Source organism: Zalophus californianus, chromosome 16, assembly GCF_009762305.2.
Source record: "Zalophus californianus isolate mZalCal1 chromosome 16, mZalCal1.pri.v2, whole genome shotgun sequence".
NCBI classification, from domain to species: domain Eukaryota; kingdom Metazoa; phylum Chordata; class Mammalia; order Carnivora; family Otariidae; genus Zalophus; species Zalophus californianus.
Window position 1 is genome coordinate 23410689 of NC_045610.1, and position 23935 is coordinate 23434623.

The window sequence follows — 23935 nt, forward strand, 5'->3', positions numbered from 1 at the left end:
AGCACAGATGTAAATGACTTTTGTCCAGTAGAAAAGATAATTACCAGGGGCACCTGGGTGGCTCACTTGGTTAAGTGTCGGACTCTTGATTTTGGCTCAGGTCATGATCTCAGGGTTGTGAGATTGAGTGCTGTGTTGGGCTCTGTACTGGGTGTGAAGTCTGCTTAAGATTCTCTCCCTCTGCCTCTGCCTCTACCTACCCTCTAAAAATGAAAAGAAAAAAAAAAAAGAAAAGATAATCCCCAGTGTTACAATTTTATTTTCCTATAGGATATTAATCTGTTTTTCTCTGATTTAACATTTCAGAATGCCATCCCCAGCTAACTGTATAAATCTCTGTTCCTCAGATGATCTTTGACTCAGTTTTCCCTCATTGAATGGGTTAAGTACATTTTGACACATATTCAATCTATGTTTGAATGAGTTTGAATGTTTTTAGCTTTTAAAAAATTCTATTATGACACATCATTTGGAAAAAAAAACCCACAGAATCCAAATTTCAGCAGTTCCTATAGTTTCTTTTTCCTTTTAAAATTCAAGGAAAGTTACATTGTTACATCAGATACTCTTTATTAATGCATTGCTTTTATGACCAGAACAGAAAGAACAGTAGTTGTTGCTTTTCGAAAAATAATTCAGGCCAAGAAAATCCCAGGAGGGAGTTGGGACAAACCAAGTGGAGGTGGGGTGAGTGGCCCCTGGTATTCCTTCTTCTCAAGCAAGCCTCCTCTTTCTCACATCTGCATTGTTAGGTTCTTCCTCAGGGACCTCATGCAATTCTGAACTTCCAAATCATGGGGGTCAGCACAGACAAGCCTCTCCTTCTTGGTGAGGAAGCTGGGGAGCAAGGCGGAGAAAGATTACAAACTAAGGAGCATTCAGCAAATGGGGATGGGGATCCCCATCCTCCCCGGCCCTGGGATTCCCCCACTTGGACCAGCCTGTTCTTTTCCTTCTCTGCTGCAGGGACTCAGGGCACCTCCTCTCTGAGACCCTGCCTCACTTAGCCTCTGAGACTGCCTAAGTGACTCATGTGTGTTTCCTCAAGCTTTCTTCTCTCTCCATCTGTCCCCAGTGTCCCTCTTCACTGGAACATCTCTTACCTGATGCCCTGCAGGATCCTAATGAGGTCGCAAGCCTCCCGGGACCTGGCAGGATCCAGACTGGTGGGACTTTTCCTAGACACCCCTCCCCAGATACGACACTTACATGACACCTGGCCGGGAGCACCCACTGCTTGTTTCAAAAAAATCTTTCATGTTTGCACATCGAATTTTTCGTTTGTAGTCAAGGCAGCAGTCAGTGGGACGGTGAAAGCCTGCTGCAAGGGGAACGAGACATTTAAGGACTGGGTCTCTTTTTAAGGGAGACTAGATCCTTTCCCCCTTGCCTCCAAAGTCCTGCGTAGGGTGAGCAGGCACAGAATTCCAGAGGGATGTTCTCCTCTGCCTGCACTTGCTTCGCTCTCCTCGGGGCTGAGCTCTATGTCGCAGGGCACCCAGGCAAGGCCACAACAGGGCCACAGCCGTTTCTGATAGAAGAGGGAGCGTCTCATGCCAGCAGGAGGCATCAAAGAGCACCTCTGCCCCCAGGTGAGCCAACTCGAGAGACAGTTGGGTGGAATAGAGGTGCCCTCTAACGGTCCATCCCGATCTTCCTGGGGACATTCGCCACCTTCGGGACCCTCCTCACCTGTCCCGTACCCCCGCCCTATAAATGAGGTGTTTTGAAGCCATTGAACAGATCTGTGCAGCTGCTACTTTCAAGCATATGCTATGATATAACATATAACTTTACCTTCCATCTGTATTAAGGGTTCATGCTGAAGTTTCGCCACCATGGGTTCTATTTGGGAGAAAAAGACAAAGAGGGGAGAGAAATCACTGAGGCAGCCTCGTCTCGCTGTCTCCACCGGTCTCATGCCTCAGCCCCATCCCCTGGTAGGGAGGTGATGATGCTGGACCACTGGACACCAGTCTGGGTTCTAGGTCTGCCTCCAGGCCCCTTTTCTCGTCTCAGGGCCCTGGGATGTTTCAGGGAACTTTGAAACTGTCTGAGACGTGAAACCATCCGATTGACTTTGAAATACAAAAAGCAAACTGTAAATCCGATATGAATAAATCAGTTGAATGGGTACATAATGTGATACATGCCACAATACTTTCTATACATTTCTGCAATCCACAACGGCTCAGGAAACAGAAGAATGTTTCGTTAACTGATTTGGTGGCACAAGGTCACCCAAAGTGAAGTGAGGCTATTCACAATCATTATTTATCCCAGTAGTATGATTATTTGTGGTTGCTGCAGAAATACTGCCCTGTTTGATTGAAGTACACTTCTCAGACTCTTCCAGTGACGTTAAGTAATGTCCAAGTATGTGTTACCTTTTTAAAAATGTCATTTATTTTCTTGAAAATGTAAAATATACATAATAAACACAACTGTAAGCACGTTTAAAAGCATACGGTTCAGTGGGACGAAGCACATTCACCTATTGTGCAACCATCACCACAATCCATCCACAGAACGTTTTTCATCTTGCAAAACTGAAACTCTGTACCTGTTAAGCAATAACTCCCGTTTTCCCTTCCCCCAACCCCCAAGCCACCACCATTCTTCTTTCTGAATTCGGCTAATTTAAGTGCCTCATAGCAGTGGAACCATGCAGAATTTGTCCTTTTGTTACTGGTTTATCTCACCTAACATAATGTCTTCAATGTTCATCCATTTTGTAGCACGTGTCAGAATTTCCTTCCTTTCTGAGGCTGAATAATATATCGTATGTATATGCCCCATTTAAAAAAACTCTATTCATTTGTTAATGGATACTTGGGTTGCTCTCACCTTTTGGCTATTATGAATAATGGTATGATTAGCATGGGTGTAAACATATCTCTTCATGTACCTGCTTTCAGTTCTTTTGGGTATATATCCAGAGTGGAACTGCTGGATCATATTGCATTACCTTTTTAAAAATTGAATACTTCCGCCTTCCAAAACACATCTAGCCCCAGAGTTTTGGATAAGGGATTGTGGACCTGCATTATGCTAATTAGGCAAAGACAACTGAACTTTTAGATCATTTCTTATAGAGTTACACATGAATTCTATTTAAGAAGGCGTGTGTGTATATTTGATATGCTTGCTGTGATGTGTGTGGGGCTTGCAAAATAAAATCTTAAGTGGCTTTGCCTTTCCATTGCAGCTTCCTAACCAGCTCCTACCCTCATTCCACCACTTAATAGCTATATGATCTTTTTTTTTCCTAAACTGAATATTTAATATACTTTGTAAGAACAGAAGAAATGCAACAAGGATTAGGATTTTATAATATACATTAGATATTTCTGTCAAAGGTATTCCATTTTTCAAAGGCGTTTCCCCGACTTCCCTGTCTTTTCTATTTTCCTCAGAGCAATAAGCAGGAATTACGACTCTCAGAAGTAGGCTGCTCCATTGTATCGGACAGTAATTACATCTTTAGGTTTCAAGTCCTCATCATCTCCCCAAACCCCTTTTCCTTTCACCGCACAGTCTCACCGCACTGCTTCACGGTAACATTGTACTCTGCTCAAATTCAAAGAGCCTGAACGAAAGCTAGAGGCCCAAGGATTTTTGAGTACTGGTTTAGTAGCAGTGTCTATTGGCACAAACCTTCTATTTATTCATAACTACGATAATAGAAATGGAAGCGACTTTAATGAAACAGGAACTCAGGAATGAGATCATTAAATATAACTAGACACATTTTAAATAGAAATACCATGTATTTCCTGATTAGTATCAGGTAACTATCTAAGCTATCTATCCCCTATTCTGGTCTCAGAGAAAAAGGTCAGAGACAATTACAAGCAAGGTGCTTCATATTATCAGGTCCATTTTTAAAACAATGAGATCCTTTGGGACAATCACTTTAGTCTTTCTTTTTATCAGAGATTTCCGTTGGTCCTTTTGTTGGTAATCCATTTATGTCTGCGTCCTTACAGTCTACCTTGCCTTTGTTTTTGTTGTGGGATTCTCGAAGAGCTTTTCTAGGCCACATACGACTAACAAAGGGGGAAATCAGAGGATACATGTATGGCTCCAGGAATTTTTTGTAGATCCAGAGCAGAATCGGAATGACGATGCAAGGAAGGCACACCATCTGGGATGCACATCTGCTGGAGTTCCTGAACCGCAACCACGGGTCCGAGTGTCTAGCTATATGATCTTGAACAAGTTGTCCAGGTGTTCTCTCATTTGTAAAATGAAAATAATAATATAATATGCAAAACTATACAAGTTGCTGCTAGTCTACCCCACAAGGTTGTTAGGAGGATCTAATGTATTGAGTCCATAAGACACTTAGAACAGTGCCTGCCTGCACGTAAGAAGTACTAGATATTTATTTGTTAAATAAATGGAATGGTTAGGTAGACTTGGGTGAGGCACTTTCCCGGCTTGTTACATTTCCTCTCCAAAATGATAGTTTTATACTAACATTGTAGAATTCTATGCTTCTTTCTGCAAATTTAGAATTTTACTATAGTTCTTTTGATTTAGCACATGACAGTCCTGTCAGCTAAGAGAAGTCATCAAATAATTCTGGTCATGAAAAGGGAGAGAGTTATTTCCCCAAGGGGGGGGGCAGTCATTTGCATACAGTTTTCCCCAGGGCCCAAGGCCTGCAGAGAGAGAGAGAGGTCTACAGCCTATTGCTGCTGCTTTTTAAACAAGTGCCGAATTCACATCCCTGTCTGAGACAGGGAACAGCCTCAGTAGGACAAAGGTATCCTTCTGCGTTTCCTCCCCAGCTCGCGAGTTACCGTGGACCTCGTCACCAGTGGGAAGGTTCACCGAACTCACCATGAAGGACGTGGACCCGGGATCCAAGGGCGGTAGCAAGAATGAGGAAGGGGAGGGCAGCCACGAAGAACTTCATCTTCCCAGTAGCAGGCAGAGCCGGTCTGAGGACTCCTGGCTTTCGGCTCTCTGACTCTGTGGGATCCCAGCTCTGCCCTCGTATTTATAAGAGAGGAGGATCAGGAAGTCACAGGGCAGAGGTTCAGAGTGCTGTTCTTTGGCTATACGATAGACAGCATGCTATTTCTGAAAGAGGGAACAAGGCTGGGAATGCAACAGGAAGTAGATGGTAAAGGAGACCTCATGCTTTCCCAACTGCCCAATGGATACAGGCAGAGAGGGAGACTATTTCATGAAGAACCCTTCCTCCAGGAGGTTAATTTCATCCCCTGGGTCAGAGTGTTTTCCTCAGGAGCTAAGCACCTTCCACTGCAGGAATAGCCTGTAAACCGTCGTGTGATTCCTCACACAGACTCCTGATCCTGACTACTCCTCCTCGCTTTGTTTCTCACCCCACATCCAATCCATTCATAAATACGGTTGGCTCTACTTGCAAAAATGTATCCAGAGTCTCATTATTCCTCACCATCTCTCTGCTGGGAGTTTTTTTGAAGAGGCTTATGAATGTATCTCAGAATATTTTGCCAGGGGGAAGAGAGGGGAAGCATTTATCTTTGGCTTTTATCCCTGTGGAACTTTTAAAATATCGCCACGGATTTTTTGACACTCCTGTCATCCAGTGGTGGAGTCTATGTTCTCTGCCCTAGAAATGGAGAGGGGCTTGTGGCTGGTTCAATCAATAGCATATGCCATGTGACCTTTGAGGCTAGGTTGTGAAAAGTCATGGACTTCAACGTCGGTCACTGGAACATTTACTCTTGCAGTCCTGAACCACCAGCTGAGAAGACTGACTAGCTTGAGGCTGCTAGGCAGTGAGGAAGCCCAAACCACAGGCAATGTTCTGGTCAGTGGTCCCAAATGAGCCTAGCCCTCAGGTCATCCCAGCCTAGGTGCCAGACATGGGTGTAAGGAAGCCTCCAGATCTGCACTGGTCAACCTAGCAACTACTCTCCACATGTGGCTACTGAGCACTTCAAATGGGGCTAGTCCACATTGGGATGTTCTGAAAGTATAAACTTCACACAAGGTTTTAAAGATTTAATTACATGCCCGCTGCCACGTAAAATATCTGGATAATTTTTTACATTGGTTACATGTTGACATGAAAATAGTTTGGATATATTGTGTTAAAGAAAATATATTATTACAGTTCATTTCATCTGTTGCTTTTTGCTTTCTTAACATGGCAACTAAAAATTTTTTTAGATTATGTATGTGACTTGCGTGGTGTCTCTATTGGACAGCAGTGTTCTAGACTCGAGTCCCTCCTTGCTATTTGTGTCTTCCCAGCTGAGATCTCAGGCATCACGGAGCAGAGACAGTCCATCCCTGCTCTGCCTTGTCTGAATTTCTGACCTGTAGAATTTGTGACTAGAGCAAAATAGTTGTCGTTTTATACCATTAAACCTTGAGTGGTTTGTGGCACAGCAACAGATGATGGGGACAACACTTCATTGGCCAACAGTGGACCACAGAGGTTTCCTTGCGCTTCTTGTTTGCTCTTGCGTGTGTGTTATGTCCTTGCAGGGCCTCCACGCCTCAGGATCAGAGAAGCCCCTGGTCAGGAAGCTAGCGTTCTCAAAGGCAGGCTGAGGCACACCTGCATGAAGCTTATGTAAATCTAGGAAAAGTGAGGGCTGAGCAGCGGCTGAAGTAAGCAGTGGGACAAAAGAACGTGAAGTAGTACAAGGTACAGTCCACCCTGTGCTTCCCTCCACTAGGTTTGTGGCTTTATTGTGTTGAATCCGTCACAAAGCCTCCTTCAAGGTGCTTGTATTTATTAATTCTTTCAGGTTCAGTGGAACCCACCCTGTGTACCCGTGCTAATGCATCTCCACTGCTTCCATCTTCCCCAGGATTCCTGCAAAGCTGAATCCAGTCTAACCCAGCAGAGCCTTATGTTGCAGGGATGGGAACCACGGAGAAATCAATAATCACCGGGAATCATGAAGAGAGGGGCTAATCCTACATCAGCCCCTTGGTTCCTACGTATTCTAGGTGTTGGGAACATACCATCATCTATCAGCATTTGGTTCAGCGGATATACTGCATTCTGGAGAGTCTCAACCCTGAGTTTGTCGTCCCCTTAGCAAAATCATTAACACCCCACCATTCTCCTGGTCTGGCTGCTTCTGCGTGATTATGTCTATGCTATTGCCAGTGGATCTCCTATGCCCACTGACTCACATTACCAGCTATAAAATGGATCCCTTGGCCCAAGGCAATGTTGTATAAATACTATCTCATCAGGCATTCTGTGAATCTTCGAATGTTTGTGATGCAGGCAGGTTGGGTCTGAGGACCCAGTGGGCTTCCTGCAGGACCAGGAAGAGAGTCCTTGGCTTCGCACAAGAGAGAAATCAAATGCAAGCCAAGAGGAAGTGAGAGCAGAGTTTGTTGAACACAGAGAGAGAGAGCAGATACAGAGTTCTTGGAGACTCAGGAAAGATGAATGAGTTTCATTCATCTTGGTGTCCAGGGTTTTTATGGAGGTTAATGGGCTGGTGTATGTGTCCTCTCAGGCATTTGGGAACTAGTCAAAACAAGGAGGAGTGCTCAGGCTTTAGCTCATCATGCCCTGGAGCCTGGGGTCTTGGTGTCAAGGTGTCTGGAGTCTTGGAAAACACACATGATGATCTCTCCCAGTAACTCCTTAGATGTTATCTATCATGCTGGAAGACTCCAACGAAATCATTAACTCCTTGACCTTTACAAGGAGGACATATATTATCTGAACTATAGGCACGTGTAAAGGGCAGGGGTGTAGGTCCTAGCAAAAATAGAAGCAGGACGAGGGATCTCTTGTTTCCATGTCTCAGTTGTGCTGGCAAAGGCGCTACTGGTACAGAAAGAAAATCCATATCTGGAGTCGGTGACGGTTCTGCTAAGGTCGGATTGTTCTGTCTTGCAGGATGGCAGGGGTCCAAGATAATCAACCGACATGTTACCATATGGCTGTATTTTTTCCTGGAGGGTCGGTGCCATATGGAACCTTGACTTCTAGATGTCAGCAGGATGGTAGCTGCTGGTCATGGGGGACTGACACTCACTGTCGAAGCGCCTCTTGCTCTGTCTCTTCTCTACATGAGTAAAGTGTCGTTCCAACTGGTACTGCGTAAATAGTGTTTCTCATGGCAGCCCTGACACCTACAAACCACGCAGGAGGTTGACTTCCTGGAACTGCTGCTCCTGATGGTAGCCAGCAGGTATCACTTGCTGAACATATCTCAACTTTCAAAGCTCCAAGATTGGTACTGCTTTTTAAGATGCAGGCAGGAGGGGACTGGGCCCTGGACCCCATGCTTTTGAGGATGCCTCATTCACAGACACACACAAAAGAAATTTGTCAGAGGACACAAAGATACCTCTGTCTCTTGGGAGGTGGTGCTCAGGGCTGGCCCAACATGGCCTGCCACTCTCCACATCCGTTCTTATGACACACACACACACACTTCATGGCTCAAGGTAAAATGATTCTCCACTTCTCTTGCCCTACATCCTTGAAATGGGACACTCCCGAATCTAAAGGCTACAAAGGCTTGTGGGCGGTGTCACTGCGAGCAAGGACACAGACACTCCCTTGGACTGTGGGAAGATTTCAGCTGTAGGAGCTTAAGGTCAGAGGAAAGATAAACCAATTAGCTTGTCAAAATCTTTCCTTTCAGCAGAAACGCCACCATACGCTTGCATTCCTGGGTTGTTCCCATGTGGTGTCTAGGGTTCATTTTCTTGCATCTTTTTGTGTTCCATCTGACAGATAAATGGCCAGATGAGGGCTGTATATGTAATAGTTTCACATGGTTGCAATATTAAGCAATTCATTTTATTTTTAAATTTTTTGTTAGCTCATTTATAATTTTAAATATTGGCATACCTGATGTGGGACCCTTCTTATGGATTCTTGCCTTGGGCCCTACAAATGTTAGGGGCAGTCCTGACCAGGACCCACAGGGACATGGTGGCTGGTGAGGTGACTGTGGACTACCCACCTTGCCCACGTCCTTACTGTAATTATCCGCGACTGGAAAGAATCTGTGTATGTCTCTTCCTTCCTTGTGTATGATCTTAAACATCCTCACTGTTGCATATGGAAAACCTTTCTCTTCAAGTAATAGGGAGAAAAACGGATCCTACCAACTCGTTTTGTGTCTCCCGCTGTCTGTTTTTAAGTCTGAGCCCAAGCTCTCCTTAGAGAGATAAAAATTTAAACAATAATATCCCTTTAGTGAGTCTCATAGTTAAAGTCTATTCTGTGTTGTAGAATTGAAACTGCTCCATGGTCACAGATGGTTTGATGTCCCTGAGATAGATACCTTCTGACCATTTCCTATATGCCTTGGTGATATCAAGTCAAGTAAAGAGATTTCAGTTGGGGACCAAGCACTTCAACAAATTCTAGCTCAGAGATTAGGTCTTGGTTTAAATATTTGACTTATTCCTTCCTTTAGTAGATTATTTACAAAAGTGGCTGTAATAATTCCTCCCATCCAATATGCATGCACTTGGAGAGTCCCTTTCCATTCTGACTCTGGTCTCGGCTCTGTGACTCACCTTGATAAGTGGAGTGATAGAAAATGTGATGCAGAGACTTGGAAAGTACTGGCACATTGAGGCTTGTGTGCCATTTTACTGCTGAGAGTCTTTATACTGTTGCATGTACCAGCCCATGCTAGCCCTTTGAAGGTTGAAAAACGTCATGGACAGAAGGATCCCCCGATATCACAGCGATCCCAGCTGAGAGGTCATCCTAGACTGCTGAACCCCAGCTAGGTTGGCTCAGGCCAGGAGAATTATCCACTTAACCCATAGAGTTGTGAGAAATAAAAAATGCTTGCTTTTAAAAAATTTTTTCATTTTTGGGGCGCCCGGGTGGCTCAGTCGTTAAGCTCAGTCGTTAAGCGTCTGCCTTCGGCTCAGGTCATGATCCCAGGGTCCTGGGATCGAGCCCCGCATCGGGCTCCCTGCTCTGCGGGAAGCCTGCTTCTCCCTCTCCCACTCCCCCTGCTTGTGTTCCCTCTCTCGCTGTGTCTCTCTCTCTGTCAAATAAATAAATGAAATCTTAAAAAATTTTTTCATTTTTTATTAAGACTTTACTTTTTAAAAGTAGATTTAGGTTCATAGCAAAACTGAGGGGCGTATAGAGATTTCCCATATACCTTCTGCCCCCACACATGCATAGCCTCCTCCATTATCAACACCTGCCACCAAAATGGGATATTTGTTACAATTGATGAACCTACACTGACACATCATCATCACCCACAGACCATCATTTACATTAGGGTTCACTCGTGGTACAGGACGTCCTATGGGTTTGGACAAATGTATAATCATGTATCCATGGTTCACTCTTGGTATAGTACGTTCTATAGGTTTGGACAAATGTATAATCGTATGTATCCACCATTATGGTATCATACAGAGTATTTTCATTGCCCTAAAAATCCCCTGTGCTCTGCCTATTGACCCCCTCTGCCCCCAACCTCTGGCAACTACTGATCATTTTATTGTCTCTTTAGTATTGCCCTTTCCAGAATGTCATACAGTTGGAATCATGCAGTATGTAGCCTTTTCAAATTGGCTTCTTCACTTAGTCATATGCATTTAAGTTTCCTCCTTTTCTTTTTCGTGGCTTGATAGCTCTTTTTTTTTTTTTTTTTTTTTTTTTTTAGTGTTGAATATTTCACTGTCTCGATCTACCACAGCTTATTTATCAATTTACCTACTGAAGGACATCTTGGTTGCTTCCAAGTTTTGGCAATTATGAATAAAGCTGCTATAAACATTTGTGTGCAAGTTTTCGGGTGGACAAAAGTTTTCAACTCCTTAGGTAAATACCAAGGAGAGCAATCGCTGGATCACACAGTAAGGGTATGTGTAGTTTTGTAAGAAACTGCCAAACTGTCTTCTGGAGTGGCTGAACCATTTTGTATTCCCGCTGGCAAATGTATGAGAGTTTCTGTTGCTCCACATCCTTGCTGTGCTTGATGTCAGTGTTCTGGATTTTGGTCCAGTCTCCTATAGGTGTGTGATGGTGTCTCGTTGTTAATGCTTGTTTTAATCTACTCAATTTTAGGGTGATTTGTGATGGAGCAAAAGCTAATTGATAATTTCTCCTTAGGGCTGTAAAGACTGCCTCATCTTCTTCAGACATTTGCCGAAATCAAGAGTAACAGTCCCTCATTCAAAAGGTGGCTTGCTGTTGTTACTGAGGCTAAGATCATGTGACATAATAGTAACCGTGTGCAATTAATTTAGCGGCTTCTAGTACATTCGCAATACGTGTAGCTATTGCCTCTATCTAGTACCAGCACATTTTCATCACCCCAGAAGGAGTCCCTGTACCCACGAAGTAGTCACCTTGATTCTCCCCTCCTCCGACCCCTGGCAACCACTAGTCTGCATTCCTTTCATGGATTTGCCTATTGTGAATGCTCCATATAAATGGAATCATACTGCATGTTACCTTTTGTGTTTGGATCCTTTCACTGAACATAACATTTTCAAGGTTCATCCATGTTGTAACAGGTATCAGTACTTCATTCCTTTCTATGGCTGAATAATATCCCATTTTATGGCTATACCACGTGGCGTTTATCCACTCATTAGCTGATGGACGTTTGGGTTGTTTGCAATTTGTAGATATTACGCACATGCTGCTATGAGCATTCATGTACAAGTTTTTTTGTGAACATATGTTCATATATCAGGGTAATGCTGGCTTCATCGGATAAGTTAGAAAGTACTACTTTCTCTTTTATTTTTTGGAAGAGTTTGTTATATTCATCCTTCCTTAAATATTTGGTACGTTTCATCGGTGAAGCTATCTGGCACAGAGCTTTGTTTTCTTTGTTGGGAGCTTTAGGTTTATTGCTTTTAATTATACTAGTACTTGTTAAGAAGGACTAGTGTAAGCATTAGTAAAGATGCTTTTATTCTAGTTGGGATAGAAATGGAGGGGACTGGAAGGTCCCTGCCATCCCGAGCTGTGGGGCCCTGGTGGCCCATGAGGATTTCAGAGGAAGAAGAGAGTGATCCTTTTGAATTAGGACGATGAGAAAAAGTCACGAAAGAGATAGCATTTGAAGGGGGTCTCAAAAATTTGGACCAAGACTCTATACCATTTTAAAATGCAGAGAAAGGAGGAGGAACATTCTAGTTAGAGGTAACTGCAAATAGTGTTAATAACCAGTAGGTGCAAGACATGAGCCACTTATTGTTTTAACTGTTTTGCAGATATTTTATCATTCTATTCTCCCTACACCAGGGTACAGACGCACAGAGCAGCGAAGTAATTTGTGCACACAGCTAGAAAGAGGCAAAGCTGGAATACAAATCCAGGTCTTCTGATACTAGAGCTCACCCTTTAGACAAAGGCATGGAAATGATAACATTTGGGGCATGTTTTGGGCATGTCCATACTACACGTGTAATGTATAAGTGAGCACAGACATTTACCATGGTAACAAATACTTTAAGACAATTCCTTAAAGTAAATCCATACTTTAAGACCAAGGGTTTTTGTTTTTTTTTTTTTTTAATAAAAAGCAAAGTAGGGGGTCACCTACTTTGATGTCAGTGTTCTGGATTTTGGTCCAGTCTCATAGGTGTGTGATGGTGTCTCGTTGTTAATGCTTGTTTTAATCTACTCAATTTTAGGGTGATTTGTGATGGAGCAAAAGCTAATTGATAATTTCTCCTTAGGTGGCTCAGTCAGTTCAGCATCTGCCTTCAGCAAAGGGTCCTGGGATGGAGCCTCACATTGTCCTCCCTGCTTAGCCAGGAGCCTGCTTCTCCCTCTGCCTCTGCCGTTCTCCCTGTTTGTGCTCTCTCACTCTCTCTCAAATAAATAAATAATAAATAAAATCTTAAAAAAAAGCAAAGTAAGGAGCTTCACATATATTTATTTTTTCCCACACCTTTCTTTCTTCTGCAAACTATGCCCCCCTTCTCTGAGGGAACTTCTCTGCCCATGCAGCTACGAGGTTCTCTGGGCTCAGTACACCCTTTGTCGCAGGTGCGGACCCACCCTCGCAAGCCTGGCAGGCGGGTCCTTCCCCAGTAGTTCTCTGCTTGTAAGGAAGGGGAGAGGCAGCCCCATCCTGCTGCACCTGCGGAAGAGCTGGGGAGTCCTTTGCCCTGGGGCCAGTTTTCCCTGAGCCACGCCCCCGGCATTTGTTCTTTTTAAGTACCTAAACCAAGAAACTATTTTTATTTTCCCATAGGACATTTTAAGTGGGCTCTCTATCACATGGGACTAAAAGTAAAGAAGCTTCCGTTCCCCACTCCTGGACTCTTTCTTGCTTTCTGCTCAAACAGAATTCTGTACAATGAGTAAGAGTGGAAAGAAACCGATATTGGGGTTAAATTTAGGGCAGGACAATTCCCAGGGGCTGGCAGAGGGGAGAGGGATGGGGTAGGAGATGGCCTCGGGCCTCTGCTCTTTGTGCATCCAGAGCTGAAATGCCCCAGCTGCATCGTGGTTATTTCGCTTTGAGCCCTAAGTTGAGGCCTGCTTCATGGGTGTGTGAGTTGTATGGCTGTAGAGCCCCACGCTCAGGGGGCCCTGTGCTTGGTTTTACGTTCTGAAATTGAATGGAAGTTCTTAATTTTTTTTTTAAGATATTACTATTTTTTAAATTAAAAAAAATTTTTTTTTAAGTAGACGCCACACCCACTATGGGGCTCAAATTCACGATCCTGAGATTAAGAGTCACATGCTCTACCAACCAAGTCAGCCAGGTGCCCACTTAATGGTTTTCGACCTGTTCCAGGTCATTGTGTAGTTGTGGATCCAGGCACCATAGGAGTTGGCCCAGATGCACTGGCTCTTTTGGATGATGAAGCTGAGGAATAAGAGGCAGAGGATTCGGAATGAAACTTCCCTTCAGCTATCTTCCTTATGGAATCCTGGAAACTTCTAGATTAGGGCCAGTCTCCTTTCCGGGGAATTGTCTTCTTCCCCAGGACCACCCTCCCGCCCCAAGACAGGGTCTTCCTCAGTGATTCATGTGTCCCTCAGCCAACTCCCCTCTTCCATCTTCTCCCTCCCGGACTCAGGCCCTCTCTACCTGCAACATCACACCATTACCGTGCCCAGGAGCTCAAGGCCCCATTCCCCCCTGCCCTCCCTTCCATCCTTCCTGGGTGGCTTGGGTGATCCAAATCCCAGAAACCACCAGCTGTTCCCCACCTCACATCTGATTCCCGATTTCTGGTTTGGGCCTTTCAAAACCTGTTAGAGCCTTGGTTAGTCATTCACACTTTAGTATGAAAAGAGACTCAGAGAGCTAATTTTAGGTTGCCACCAGAGGAGAATACAATTGAGGACACTGAGCAACTAAGGACTGAGGCTGTGGAGATGCCCCAAAGAGGCCCAAATGGGGAAGCTGAGAGACACAGAGACAGATTCTACTGATTTCCCGATTTTCACCTTTACTAGATTGGTAACTGCCCTCCTCTTTCCAAAAGATGTGAAAAAAAGATGGTAAATACCACTCATCTGGGCATGATGCCACCTTGATGCAGCTTCAACAAAGAAGGTTCATTGTAATTTTTAACCCTTGAACTCACATTGGAAGTATTAAAGTTGGGAGGGAGTGGGAGATTAGGGAAGAAGATTTCAGAGAGGCTGTGGTAATGCTGAAAATTCTACTTCTCATAGGGAAGGCTGGGGATATTTTATCTCTACACCTAATGTTGGAAAGAGGGGCTTCAACCAGATGACTCAGCAATTTGGGGGACACAGTGGACAGCTGCCTGACTCTTGTCTAGAAAATCTAGAGGAAGAGAGATAGAGGGTGGCGCAAGGGAGAGTTGTTACGTTGGACGACTTGTTTGGGGCGAAGAGTGTGCGTTTCCCATGGGCCAGGCGTAAGCCTTGAGCCAGAGGAAGGACCAGTGTGGGGTTTTCTCAGGTCCTGTCCAAGAGGACCACCTGGAAGGAAGAACAGCCCCTTACAAAGAGAAGGAATTAACATGGTATTTTTCAGGGCCGAGAAGGAAAAAGCATCCAGCCTAAACAAAGAAGCACTTGACTTGTGACCGGTCCCAGGGGTAGGTGGTGAGTAGTGGGCATTGTAAGAGAAAGAGTCAGCTTCAAATTCCTGCCGAGGCCAGAGCATCAAGGCTAGATGTCCAGGACAGAGCAGGCAAGTAGGAACCTCCTAGTTCCCCTTACCTTTTATTTCTATTGAGATAAAAAATCACATACCCTAAAATTCACCTTTTTAAATCCGGTGGTTTTTTATATATTCATAAGGTTGCGCAACCATCACCACTATCTATTTCTTGGACATTTTAATCACCTCTGTTGGGAGTAAAAGCTTTTCCTCTACCAACTTATGTCTGGTGATCGGGAGCCTGCGAATTAATTGACAAAAGACAGATTAACAGGGGAAAAATTTATTTCGCCTTTGGAAGTACTCTATATAGAGAGAAGCTCCCCTACACAGTTAGGGTAAAAGTTTACATACCAGCTTAAGGGGTAGGGGCAGGCTAGAGCTTCAGGGGATGGAAGTTCTAGTGATGGTTGTTTTTTTTAAGTGCTCCTGGAGGCGGGTTTTGGGGCCGCTGACTCCGAAAAAGCTCCGCTTTAGTCAGTAAAGGATGCTCAGATAAGATTTCTTTCTGCATCTGTTGTAGCTCAGATGTTTTAACTTTGAAGGAATCTTTTTAAAAAAAGATTTAATTAATTAATTAATTAAGAGTGCAAGTAGGGGGAGGGGCAGAGGGAGAGAGAGAGAATCCCAAGAGACTCCGTGCTAAGTGCAGAACCTGATTCTGGGGCCTGATCCCATGACCCCGGGATCAAGACCTGAGCTGAAATCAAGTCAGACGCCCAACTGACTGAGCCATCCAGGTGCCCCTGAAGTAATCTTTATTCCATTACTGGCAGGTCACTGGTCCTTTCTCCCCCCAAAGAAACCCTGTACTCATCAGCACTCACCTTCATTTCCCTTCCCCATGGCTCTCGGCAACCACTAATCTACTTTCTGTCTCTGTGGATTTGCCTCTTTGGGACATCTGATATAAATGAGACCCTATGAGGCCTCACCTTTCCTATCTTCCAGCGTCCCAACCCAGACAGGGTCGGAAATGCAAAGGCAGGGGACGTCCAAGGACTGGGTGGGGAAAGCCCTCTGTCCCTGACTGCAGGCTTTCTGCCTGCAAGGGGCCCAAGGGTGTCACGGAAGCGAGATCAAAGTGGAACTTTCACACGGGATTGTAAATTTTCTTCATTTATTTATATTGATACTGTGTTTTGTGACTTAAGTGACTGCAGAATGGTTGGTATTATTTGAGAGCCACTAGGAAAATTGTGGGGACTGCTGTGAGTTTTATCCAGGAGCAGAGGACAAACTAGCCCCCAGAATCCAAGACCGAGAAGGAGACTGTTGTGTAATTTGCTCCCCAAAGTTGTCCCCATCCAAGAGATCTGTGACACACAGGGGCTCTGATCTGTGTATATCACGGGACATCTGTCTCTTCCTGGGAGTGGTCAGCAGGTGCCTCCTCAAGGGCTGCTCCTGGGTATGCGCTGGACACAGATGCCCCTTCAACATCCCTGAGACCCTTCTCTGGGGCTTACTCGGGCCTCGGCACCACGTAAAGAGCCTCAAGCAGACCTGTTCGCTTCCCACCAACCTTTTTCTTACTGCCCCCTCCCTTCCCCCCTGATATCTGCCTCAGCACTTTCTGTTTTTGGACCTCTGGAGGCTCAGAGAGGAAGAGAGCAGTGTCCCTGACTCATCCAGCTCCATCCCTGCCCAGGAATTGGTTTTCTCTGAACTTTTGATAACACATCCTTCTACTTAAAAGTAACAAACCTCGCAACACGTAATTGGATCATTGCTTCTGCTTTTTGCAACGCTGTAGAGTAAAAGCCAAACCCCAGGGTCTAGAGAGGAGGGATGAAGTTGGATTTTATGATCCGGCCCCTTTCCCTTGGCAGCCAGGCAGGACTCAGGGGGAGGAGGACCCTGTTATAGAACAGCCACCCCACCCGGCGCTGGAGAGAGTGTGGTGACCATCTGGACACCCAGACGGGAGTCCCTGTGCCTGGTTTAACTTTAGTTGGGGTTAGAATTTACAAAACGTCCCTGAGTCTCCTCCATGTCGTCAGTGAAAGACAGATGACAGAATTACAACCCTTTGAGTCAGGTACCGTCACATTTTATAGGGAAAAGGACTGCAGCTTTGGGAGATTAACTTGCTCCTGATCCAAAAAGGGGAAAAAAAAAAAAAGTAAGTGGCATAGTTAAAACGACAAGCCAGGATGCCTGGCTCCTCAGCTTGTTACTTGAATTTCTCCAGTGCCATTACTAGCTGGGTGGCATGTGGCAAGTCACTTAACCTCTCTGAATCTCAGTTTCCATGCTCATACATGGGATAATAATTCCTGTTTTGGCAAATTGTTGAGGTAATCAAAGTAAAGTAGCCTGCACAGTGCCTTAATATGGTACTTGCTCACTGGAGGCTTTCTTAATACCATCACCGGGTGCCTTCTCCTAAGGCCCTCACTATGTGGTTTCCAGCAGGTAAAGAGCAGCCCAATGTCATGGCCTCTTCTCTTGCTTTCCCCCCAGTCCTTCTTGTGCTCATTCCTTTTCTCCTTGCCACAGACTCAGGGCACCATCCTTCACTCTCTATGTCTTGTCCAGCGTCATGTGACAGCATCAAACATTCCTGGCCGAGTCGGCTCCCGCCGTCACCAGCCTGCCCCTCTGCAGCCCTGGACCCCTCAGCTGGGAGGGATGTGAAGACTAGTACCCGAGGAGCTTGTTCCTTACACTTTATGGGAGGCGGGCAGACAGGGGCTCTCCCGTCGCCACTGCTTTGGAGGTGTCAAAGCAACTTAGGTCAGAGCACTAACAAGAAAAGTAGATATTGAATTTTCTCCCTTTCTTCCTTCTTCCCTCCCTCCCTTCTTCTTTTCCTTCCTTGCCTCCTTAAACATCCAAAGTTAACCCCGAGTTAATCCTGCCCCTGAATTCATGACCCCTCCCCGGCATCAGCTGAGTCCAGATCACTCTAGGATTTTATTGTTTTCCTTCTTTCTCCTACAAGTCTGTGCCCACTCTCCTTCTCCCATGGGCTCTCACTCTGATGTATTCAATGTGTACCTTTGTTTAGATGTGTATTCTTGAACACTCAATAATGCTTTGTGTGATTTTAATGTACGTAGATGGTGGAGTGTGATAAATTGCAATCTTTCTGTTCCCTTTTATTTTTATTTTTTATTTTATTTTTTTAAAGATTTTATTTATTTATTTGTCAGAGAGAGAGAGAGAGAGAGAGCACAAGCAGGGGGAGCGGCAGGCAGAGGGAGAAGCAGGCTCCCCGCTGAGCTAGGAGCCTGATGCGGGGCTCGATCCCAGGACCCCGGGATCATGACCTGAGCCGAAGGCAGACACTTAACCAACTGAGCCACCCAGGCATCCCGCCTCTGTCCCCTTTTAAATAACTCAGCAGCAACTACATAGAAATCTAGGGCATTGATCTGGATTGCTGCCCACTTTCCTTTGGATGCATACACTTTTCTGTTCTGGGTTGTTCCTAATTTCCTACCATCTCAAACCACATTTGATGACTCTCTGGGTGCAAGTGTGCTCTGGGACCTTTGGAAGAGTTTCTCAGGGATTTCGATGCAGAGATGGTCTTCTGGGACATCTAAATCCACTAAATGCCAATATACTTTCCAAAGTTTTCTTTTGTTCACTTTGATATTTTGTTTCAAAATTTCTCTCTAGAGAATTCTATAAAATTTCAATAAAAATACGGGCAAAATCAACTCCCCTTTCGTACTTAGTATTAAGGAAAGATTATATCAAAAAATGTCAAGGAAAATATATACCAAGCATTACTTTATCTGTGTAATTCAGGTTGATCCATTCCTAGAGGCCAATGGCATTAGTGTAAGGTCCAAACAGAAATCCCATTTGTTCAGAAGATTGTCTCTGGTGATGCTGTATTGGGAATGACGAGGCAGTGCATTCATCATCCACTGCCTGATATATTGAATCACTGACTTGTGTACGCTCAGCCATTCAGACATTGAACAGGTAGGTTCTGTGAACCCGCCATGCTGTGGATATGGTGCCCGGCAATGTGAGCCGGGGGGGAGGGGGTTGGTGGTGTTACACAATGCTATCTAACCTGGTGGATTATAAAAGCAGGGGGAGACAGACATTATACATATAACCACACAATCTTGCATGGCAAATTATTATATATGCTATAAAGGAAAATCAGGTCATGCTGCAAGCAGGGCTGGCTTCATGGGCATGCAATCTGTGTAGTTACACAGAGCCCTGTGGTCAGAAGGGCCCTGTGCTTGATTAAAGGCTTCGCTGTTGTCTTCTTAATCACCGTTGGACAAGGAGTGCTGTGTTTTCATTTTCTGCTGGTCCCCGCAAAGTATGTTGCTGGTCCTGGCTGTGAGAGGGTACGAAAGGAGACTTTGATTGGTTGGGGATGTCAGTGAGGGTGCCCTGATAAGCCCTCTCAGGTGGTTTCTGGAGGTGGGTGCAGACCGGAGGGGAGGGAGATTTAGTGGAGAAGTAACGTTCGTGAAGACCCTCAGTCCAGAGAGAACTTGATGTGTTTGAGGAACTCAGAGAAGGGTCCTGTGGTCAGATCACAGAGAGCAAGGAGCAGAGAGGCATCAGAAAGCCCGATGTGGATGGCAGGTGCCAAAATGCATAGGCTCCTGGGGGCTGGGCAAAGATGTTCCGCCCCCCTGTGTCTGTGAACCCTCATTCTTTTGTTCATATTTGGAAGGGTAGGTTGAGGGATCTGGCGTGGGCTTGCATCTGCTCAGATATAGGTAGGTCTACAGTCCTAGTAAGGTTCTCTTCCCAATGGGCGGGCCAACCGAGTGCTGAGTGCACCCAGGTGGGTCATGTTAGCTGGCAGGTGGGGGCAGGATGGGAAGCCTTCCCAAACTGCAGTGTGTGGGGCTTTACTAGGTTCTCAACCCCACTTGGAAGCCCTCACGTGCCCTTCAGTACAATTTAGTATAATTCTTAGGGATAAACTCTGACTGAGGTGACCTTAAATGTTTCCCTCAGCTTTACCAAATCTTGGGTTTCTTTCTGCCTCTAATCCCTGGCCTCCCCTTCTTAGAGCATTTACTTTAGAAAACTTGAAATTGTAAAGTCTTTCTCTGTCCCTTTGAAATACATAAAAATCTCCCAGACTTCTTGCCAGTTTTACAACCCAGGAAGGACCTGGTAGGACCAAGTCTCAAGGACCTGGAAGCCATCCATTTGAAATGTGATCTTCAAGGAAGACAGCACCCTTCTATCCCGGTCTCTGTGGGACAGTGGGAGCCTAACTTTAATAGGTGCCAATTAGCAAACACAGATGGCTTAATCACAGAAAAGCACCTCTACAAACTCAGGAATCACTTGATGTGCTGGGCACATCCTATAGATCCTTTGGTAATTTTCTCTTTTTTTAAAGATTTTATTTATTTATTTGAGAGGGAGAGAGGATGAGAGATAGCATGAGAGGGAAGAGGGTCAGAGGGAGAAGCAGACTCCCCGATGAGCAGGGAGCCCGATGCGGGACTCGATCCCGGGACTCCAGGATCATGACCCGAGCCGAAGGCAGTCGCTTAACCAACTGAGCCACCCAGGCGCCCCCTTTGGTAATTTTCTTAGCTCACCCCAGCCCTTACGGATCCTCCTGCCTGTTGTTGCAGTGGGGTTGAGCTCATTCTCTCTTCCCTATTACGACAGTCTTGAGTAAAGTCTTGCTTGTTTAGCTTTGTCTAGGGCAAGTTTTTACTTTGACACTGCTGGGAATGGGTAGGACAAAGGCATCTGCCTCTAGCTGCTTGTGATGGCATCATCAGAACTCCCACCCACATCTCACTCCAGCTCTCCCCACCTGCCACCCAGAGCCCAGAGCCTCCACTGCTGTTTCCTCCTGCGTGTGTCCTGGGTTCCAGCCTCCTTGGCTATGTTCAATCTGTTCATAGCACTCTGTTCATTTTCCATCTTCCAGAAATTCAGTGAAAACTCTAGACTATTGATCTTCCTGCCACGAACTCTTTCTCTTTGGTTTCTTCAAAATTATTTCAGTGGGGTTTGGACAGGAGGAATTCTAAAATTAGGAGTTCTACCTGCCACCTTGAGCTAAATGTGCCATTAATTTCCAACTTGGCTCCAAGTGTTCTTTCTCTTTGTAAAGAGCTCTTTGAGCCCAAATTCCTGCCCAGAGAATAGAGCCTCTCAAAAATTTCAGAAAAAACAAACAATTACCTACCTCTACAAGTAATGAAATAAACTCATAGCAAAAGAAAAGAACAGTGGGGAATTCAGTTTGCACTGCTCTTCTCAAAAAATGCCAATGTATTAACTTCCATAAAGCAAAAAGTAGTCCAAACCCTCAGTGCAATCCCGTTTGGTCTTCATTTGATGAGTCACTGGTGAAGTACTAGAGCCACCTGCAGGTCATTTACCCACTTATTTCTTCCTTCCTTAGTAGTTGTTAAGAGGGTGGGAAGACATATTGTATAGCAATAGGCTTATGGAGGAGAAACTTACAGCAACCCCCACCGACCTCCTTGTCCTATGGAAAAGCATTATTGGACCAGTCACCACTGGATGCACCATGGGGAGTGCTCCTGGATGGATATTCTGCTGCTGAGTTGCTTCACCAATTTATAGGGAAGTCAGGAGGGGGCAGGGAAAACCAACTGCGCCTGCACAATGGGAGCTGTTTGGACTGGTCTTGCTGGGGAGAAAAGCATCTGGGGCTTAGATACCAGTTGTCCAGGGACATTTGCTTCCTGGCATAGGTATCATCTTCTCCCAGAAAGTAAATGTTTTAAGTTTTGTGGGCCACACAAAGCCTCTGTCACATCTGTCCCAATGTAAATATATGGGCATGGCTGTGTTCCAATAAAACTTAATTTGCAAAAACAGGCAGCAGGCTGGATTTGACCGCTGACCCTTAACCTAGAATCCTGGTAGAATCCAGCTCATGTTTTAGAGTAAGGGTGAGGGTGGAGAGATGCTTCGTAGGACATCAGCAAAGGGTTTGCCACTCCTAATTCACCCAACCAGTGCTACTTGGCCTCATGGAACTGACAGTCTTGTGAGGGAGAAAAGCATTAAAGAAATAATCATGTAGAATAAGTATGTAATTAAAAAGTATGATAAGAGCTAGGAAGGGTGAGTTATAGGATTTTATGAAACAGTATGACTGGAGGCCAAACTTACACTCCGGGTTAATCCAAGTCCACCCTAAGGAAGGACCAGTTAACTGAGACCTGAAGGGTGGGCTGGGAGGGAGTTAGCCAGCTAAGGGTGGGTGAAATGGAAACCCTAGGGAGGGAATAACACATGTGAAAGCCGAGGCAAAAATGAGGCTAGAGCATTTGAGGTAACGAAAGAAAGTCAGTGTGGCTGGAGCACAGAGACCAGTGGGGCAGGGTGAGCCTCAGGAGGAACGCAGGGGCCCCAGTATAGGGACATCTGGCAGGGAGGGTAAGGATTGTGGATTTTATTCCAGTTATCACGGGAAGCTCTTGAAGGGTTTTCAGGTGGCTGCAGTGGAGAATGGAGAGGGGTGGGCGAAGGATGGAAGTGGAGAGCCCAAGGGGAGCCGACTGTGGTCATCAGGGCGAGAGAGGAGGACAACTTCTGTTGGTGTGAGTTTGTTCACATCTGCAACTGAAGTTCTGTGTAGGAAGCCATTCGAAGTTCCTTTGATTTTTATCTCTATCTATCTACCTTTTTTAAAAAAAAGATTTTCTTTATTTATTTGACAGAGAGAGACACAGCGAGAGAGGGAACATAAGCAGGGGGAGAGGGAGAGGGAGAAGCAGACTTCCCGCGGAGCAGGGAGCCCGATGCGGGACTCGATCCCAGGACCCTGGGACCATGACCTGAGCCGAAGGCAGACGCTTCACGACTGAGCCATGCAGGCGCCCCTCTATGTTTAATTATAACCATTCTGCGGCTTACCCACTAGGGTACGGTGTTATTATCTTAAACACATTGTGATTACTAGGCCAGTTATTCGTGGTCTTCACCCGATCACCATCCCAGCAGTGGAGGGTTGCTTATTGGCCAAAAGAGACTTGAGACCTGGGTCTGCACACCTTAGGGGTGATTCCATTCCACCATGACTGGGTACATGGAGCTCTATTTTCAGTCGAGTTGACAACAGGAGGCTTGGAGTTCACTTCCTTTAAAATGGGTTGGTGGCTTCTAGGTTCTAATTATACCCTCAAATGATTCTTCTGTGTTACTTGTGTAGACAGAAGCCAGCACCTCTACGGAGGGTATAGCAAACATTCCTCATGGCTAGGCTACATTTTGTCATTTCTTTCGTTCTTTAGGACATCTATTACCATCTTCTCTGGCACTGAAGATGCTCCGATGCCTGTCCATCAGCCTTTAGATCTTTCATAATTCTTTTCCGTGATCTGTGTGGATGGAATTTTGTACCGTCTGCTAAGGTTATCACTGACTTTCTTTAGCCACTTCTTTCTGTATAATTGAATTCTGAATTTTCATGATCTTCCTGACTAGGCACCATTCTCAGATGCCTGATTGGATTCTGTATACCTGCCAAACCCTCATCTGCTTCTGAGACACATCATGAGGTCATGTGGATGAGGGATTGGATTGCGGTGGTGGTGGAAGAGCCAACGTAGGTGGATTTGAGAGAGATTTTGGCAGAGTGAAGGGATTTGTTGATGGATTGGATGGAGGGGGGGGGTGTAGTGAGGGTGAGGGGTTTTAAGGGTGACTTCCTGTTTTCAGCTTGAGTAGCCTGGAGAGTGAAGATTCTATTTCCTGAGGAGAGAAGCTTGAGGAAGGAGCATATCCCATGGCAATTACAGTTCCACATTCCCAGGACACTCAGTATCCATCTCAGCTCCCCACAGGGCCAAGCATCCCAAATAACTAAGAAGAATGGCAGCGAGAATGAAGTGCCATTGTGCTCTACT

General features: G+C 45.3%; 2 protein-coding genes across 3 annotated transcripts; both read right to left on the bottom strand.

The window, feature by feature from the left end:
- Nucleotides 1-553: 553 nt before the first annotated feature.
- On the bottom strand, nucleotides 554-5083 carry LOC113939709 (C-C motif chemokine 15-like). 2 transcript variants are annotated; one of them, XM_027626209.2, is made up of 4 exons: nucleotides 4849-5083; nucleotides 1798-1845; nucleotides 1210-1318; nucleotides 554-837 (listed from the first exon to the last, which is right to left on the bottom strand). In XM_027626209.2, the coding sequence occupies exons 1-4, from the start codon at nucleotides 4922-4924 to the stop codon at nucleotides 735-737; spliced, it is 336 nt and encodes a 111-aa protein (XP_027482010.1). In that variant the 5' UTR covers nucleotides 4925-5083; the 3' UTR covers nucleotides 554-734. The 2 variants fall into 2 exon arrangements, with proteins under 2 accessions (XP_027482010.1, XP_027482009.1); XM_027626208.1 differs by having other exon boundaries at nucleotides 1210-1321; nucleotides 4849-5075.
- LOC113939710 (UPF0729 protein C18orf32 homolog) lies at nucleotides 2566-4276 on the bottom strand. Its single transcript, XM_035724658.1, has one exon. The coding sequence runs from the start codon at nucleotides 4145-4147 to the stop codon at nucleotides 3917-3919; it is 231 nt and encodes a 76-aa protein (XP_035580551.1). The 5' UTR covers nucleotides 4148-4276; the 3' UTR covers nucleotides 2566-3916.
- Nucleotides 5084-23935: the final 18852 nt, after the last annotated feature.

Bases quoted from the DNA above. Each gene is read 5' to 3' on its own strand.
- LOC113939710 (XM_035724658.1), bottom strand. From the start codon at position 4,147: ATGGTGTGCCTTCCTTGCATCGTCATTCCGATTCTGCTCTGGATCTAC.
- LOC113939709 (XM_027626208.1), bottom strand. From the start codon at position 4,924: ATGAAGTTCTTCGTGGCTGCCCTCCCCTTCCTCATTCTTGCTACCGCC. The intron at 1,846-4,848 runs GTGAGTTCGGTG...TCTCCCAAATAG, and splicing joins CCGGGTCCACGTCCTTCATG to AACCCATGGTGGCGAAACTT. The intron at 1,322-1,797 runs GTAAAGTTATAT...TTCCCCTTGCAG, and splicing joins ACCCTTAATACAGATGGAAG to CAGGCTTTCACCGTCCCACT.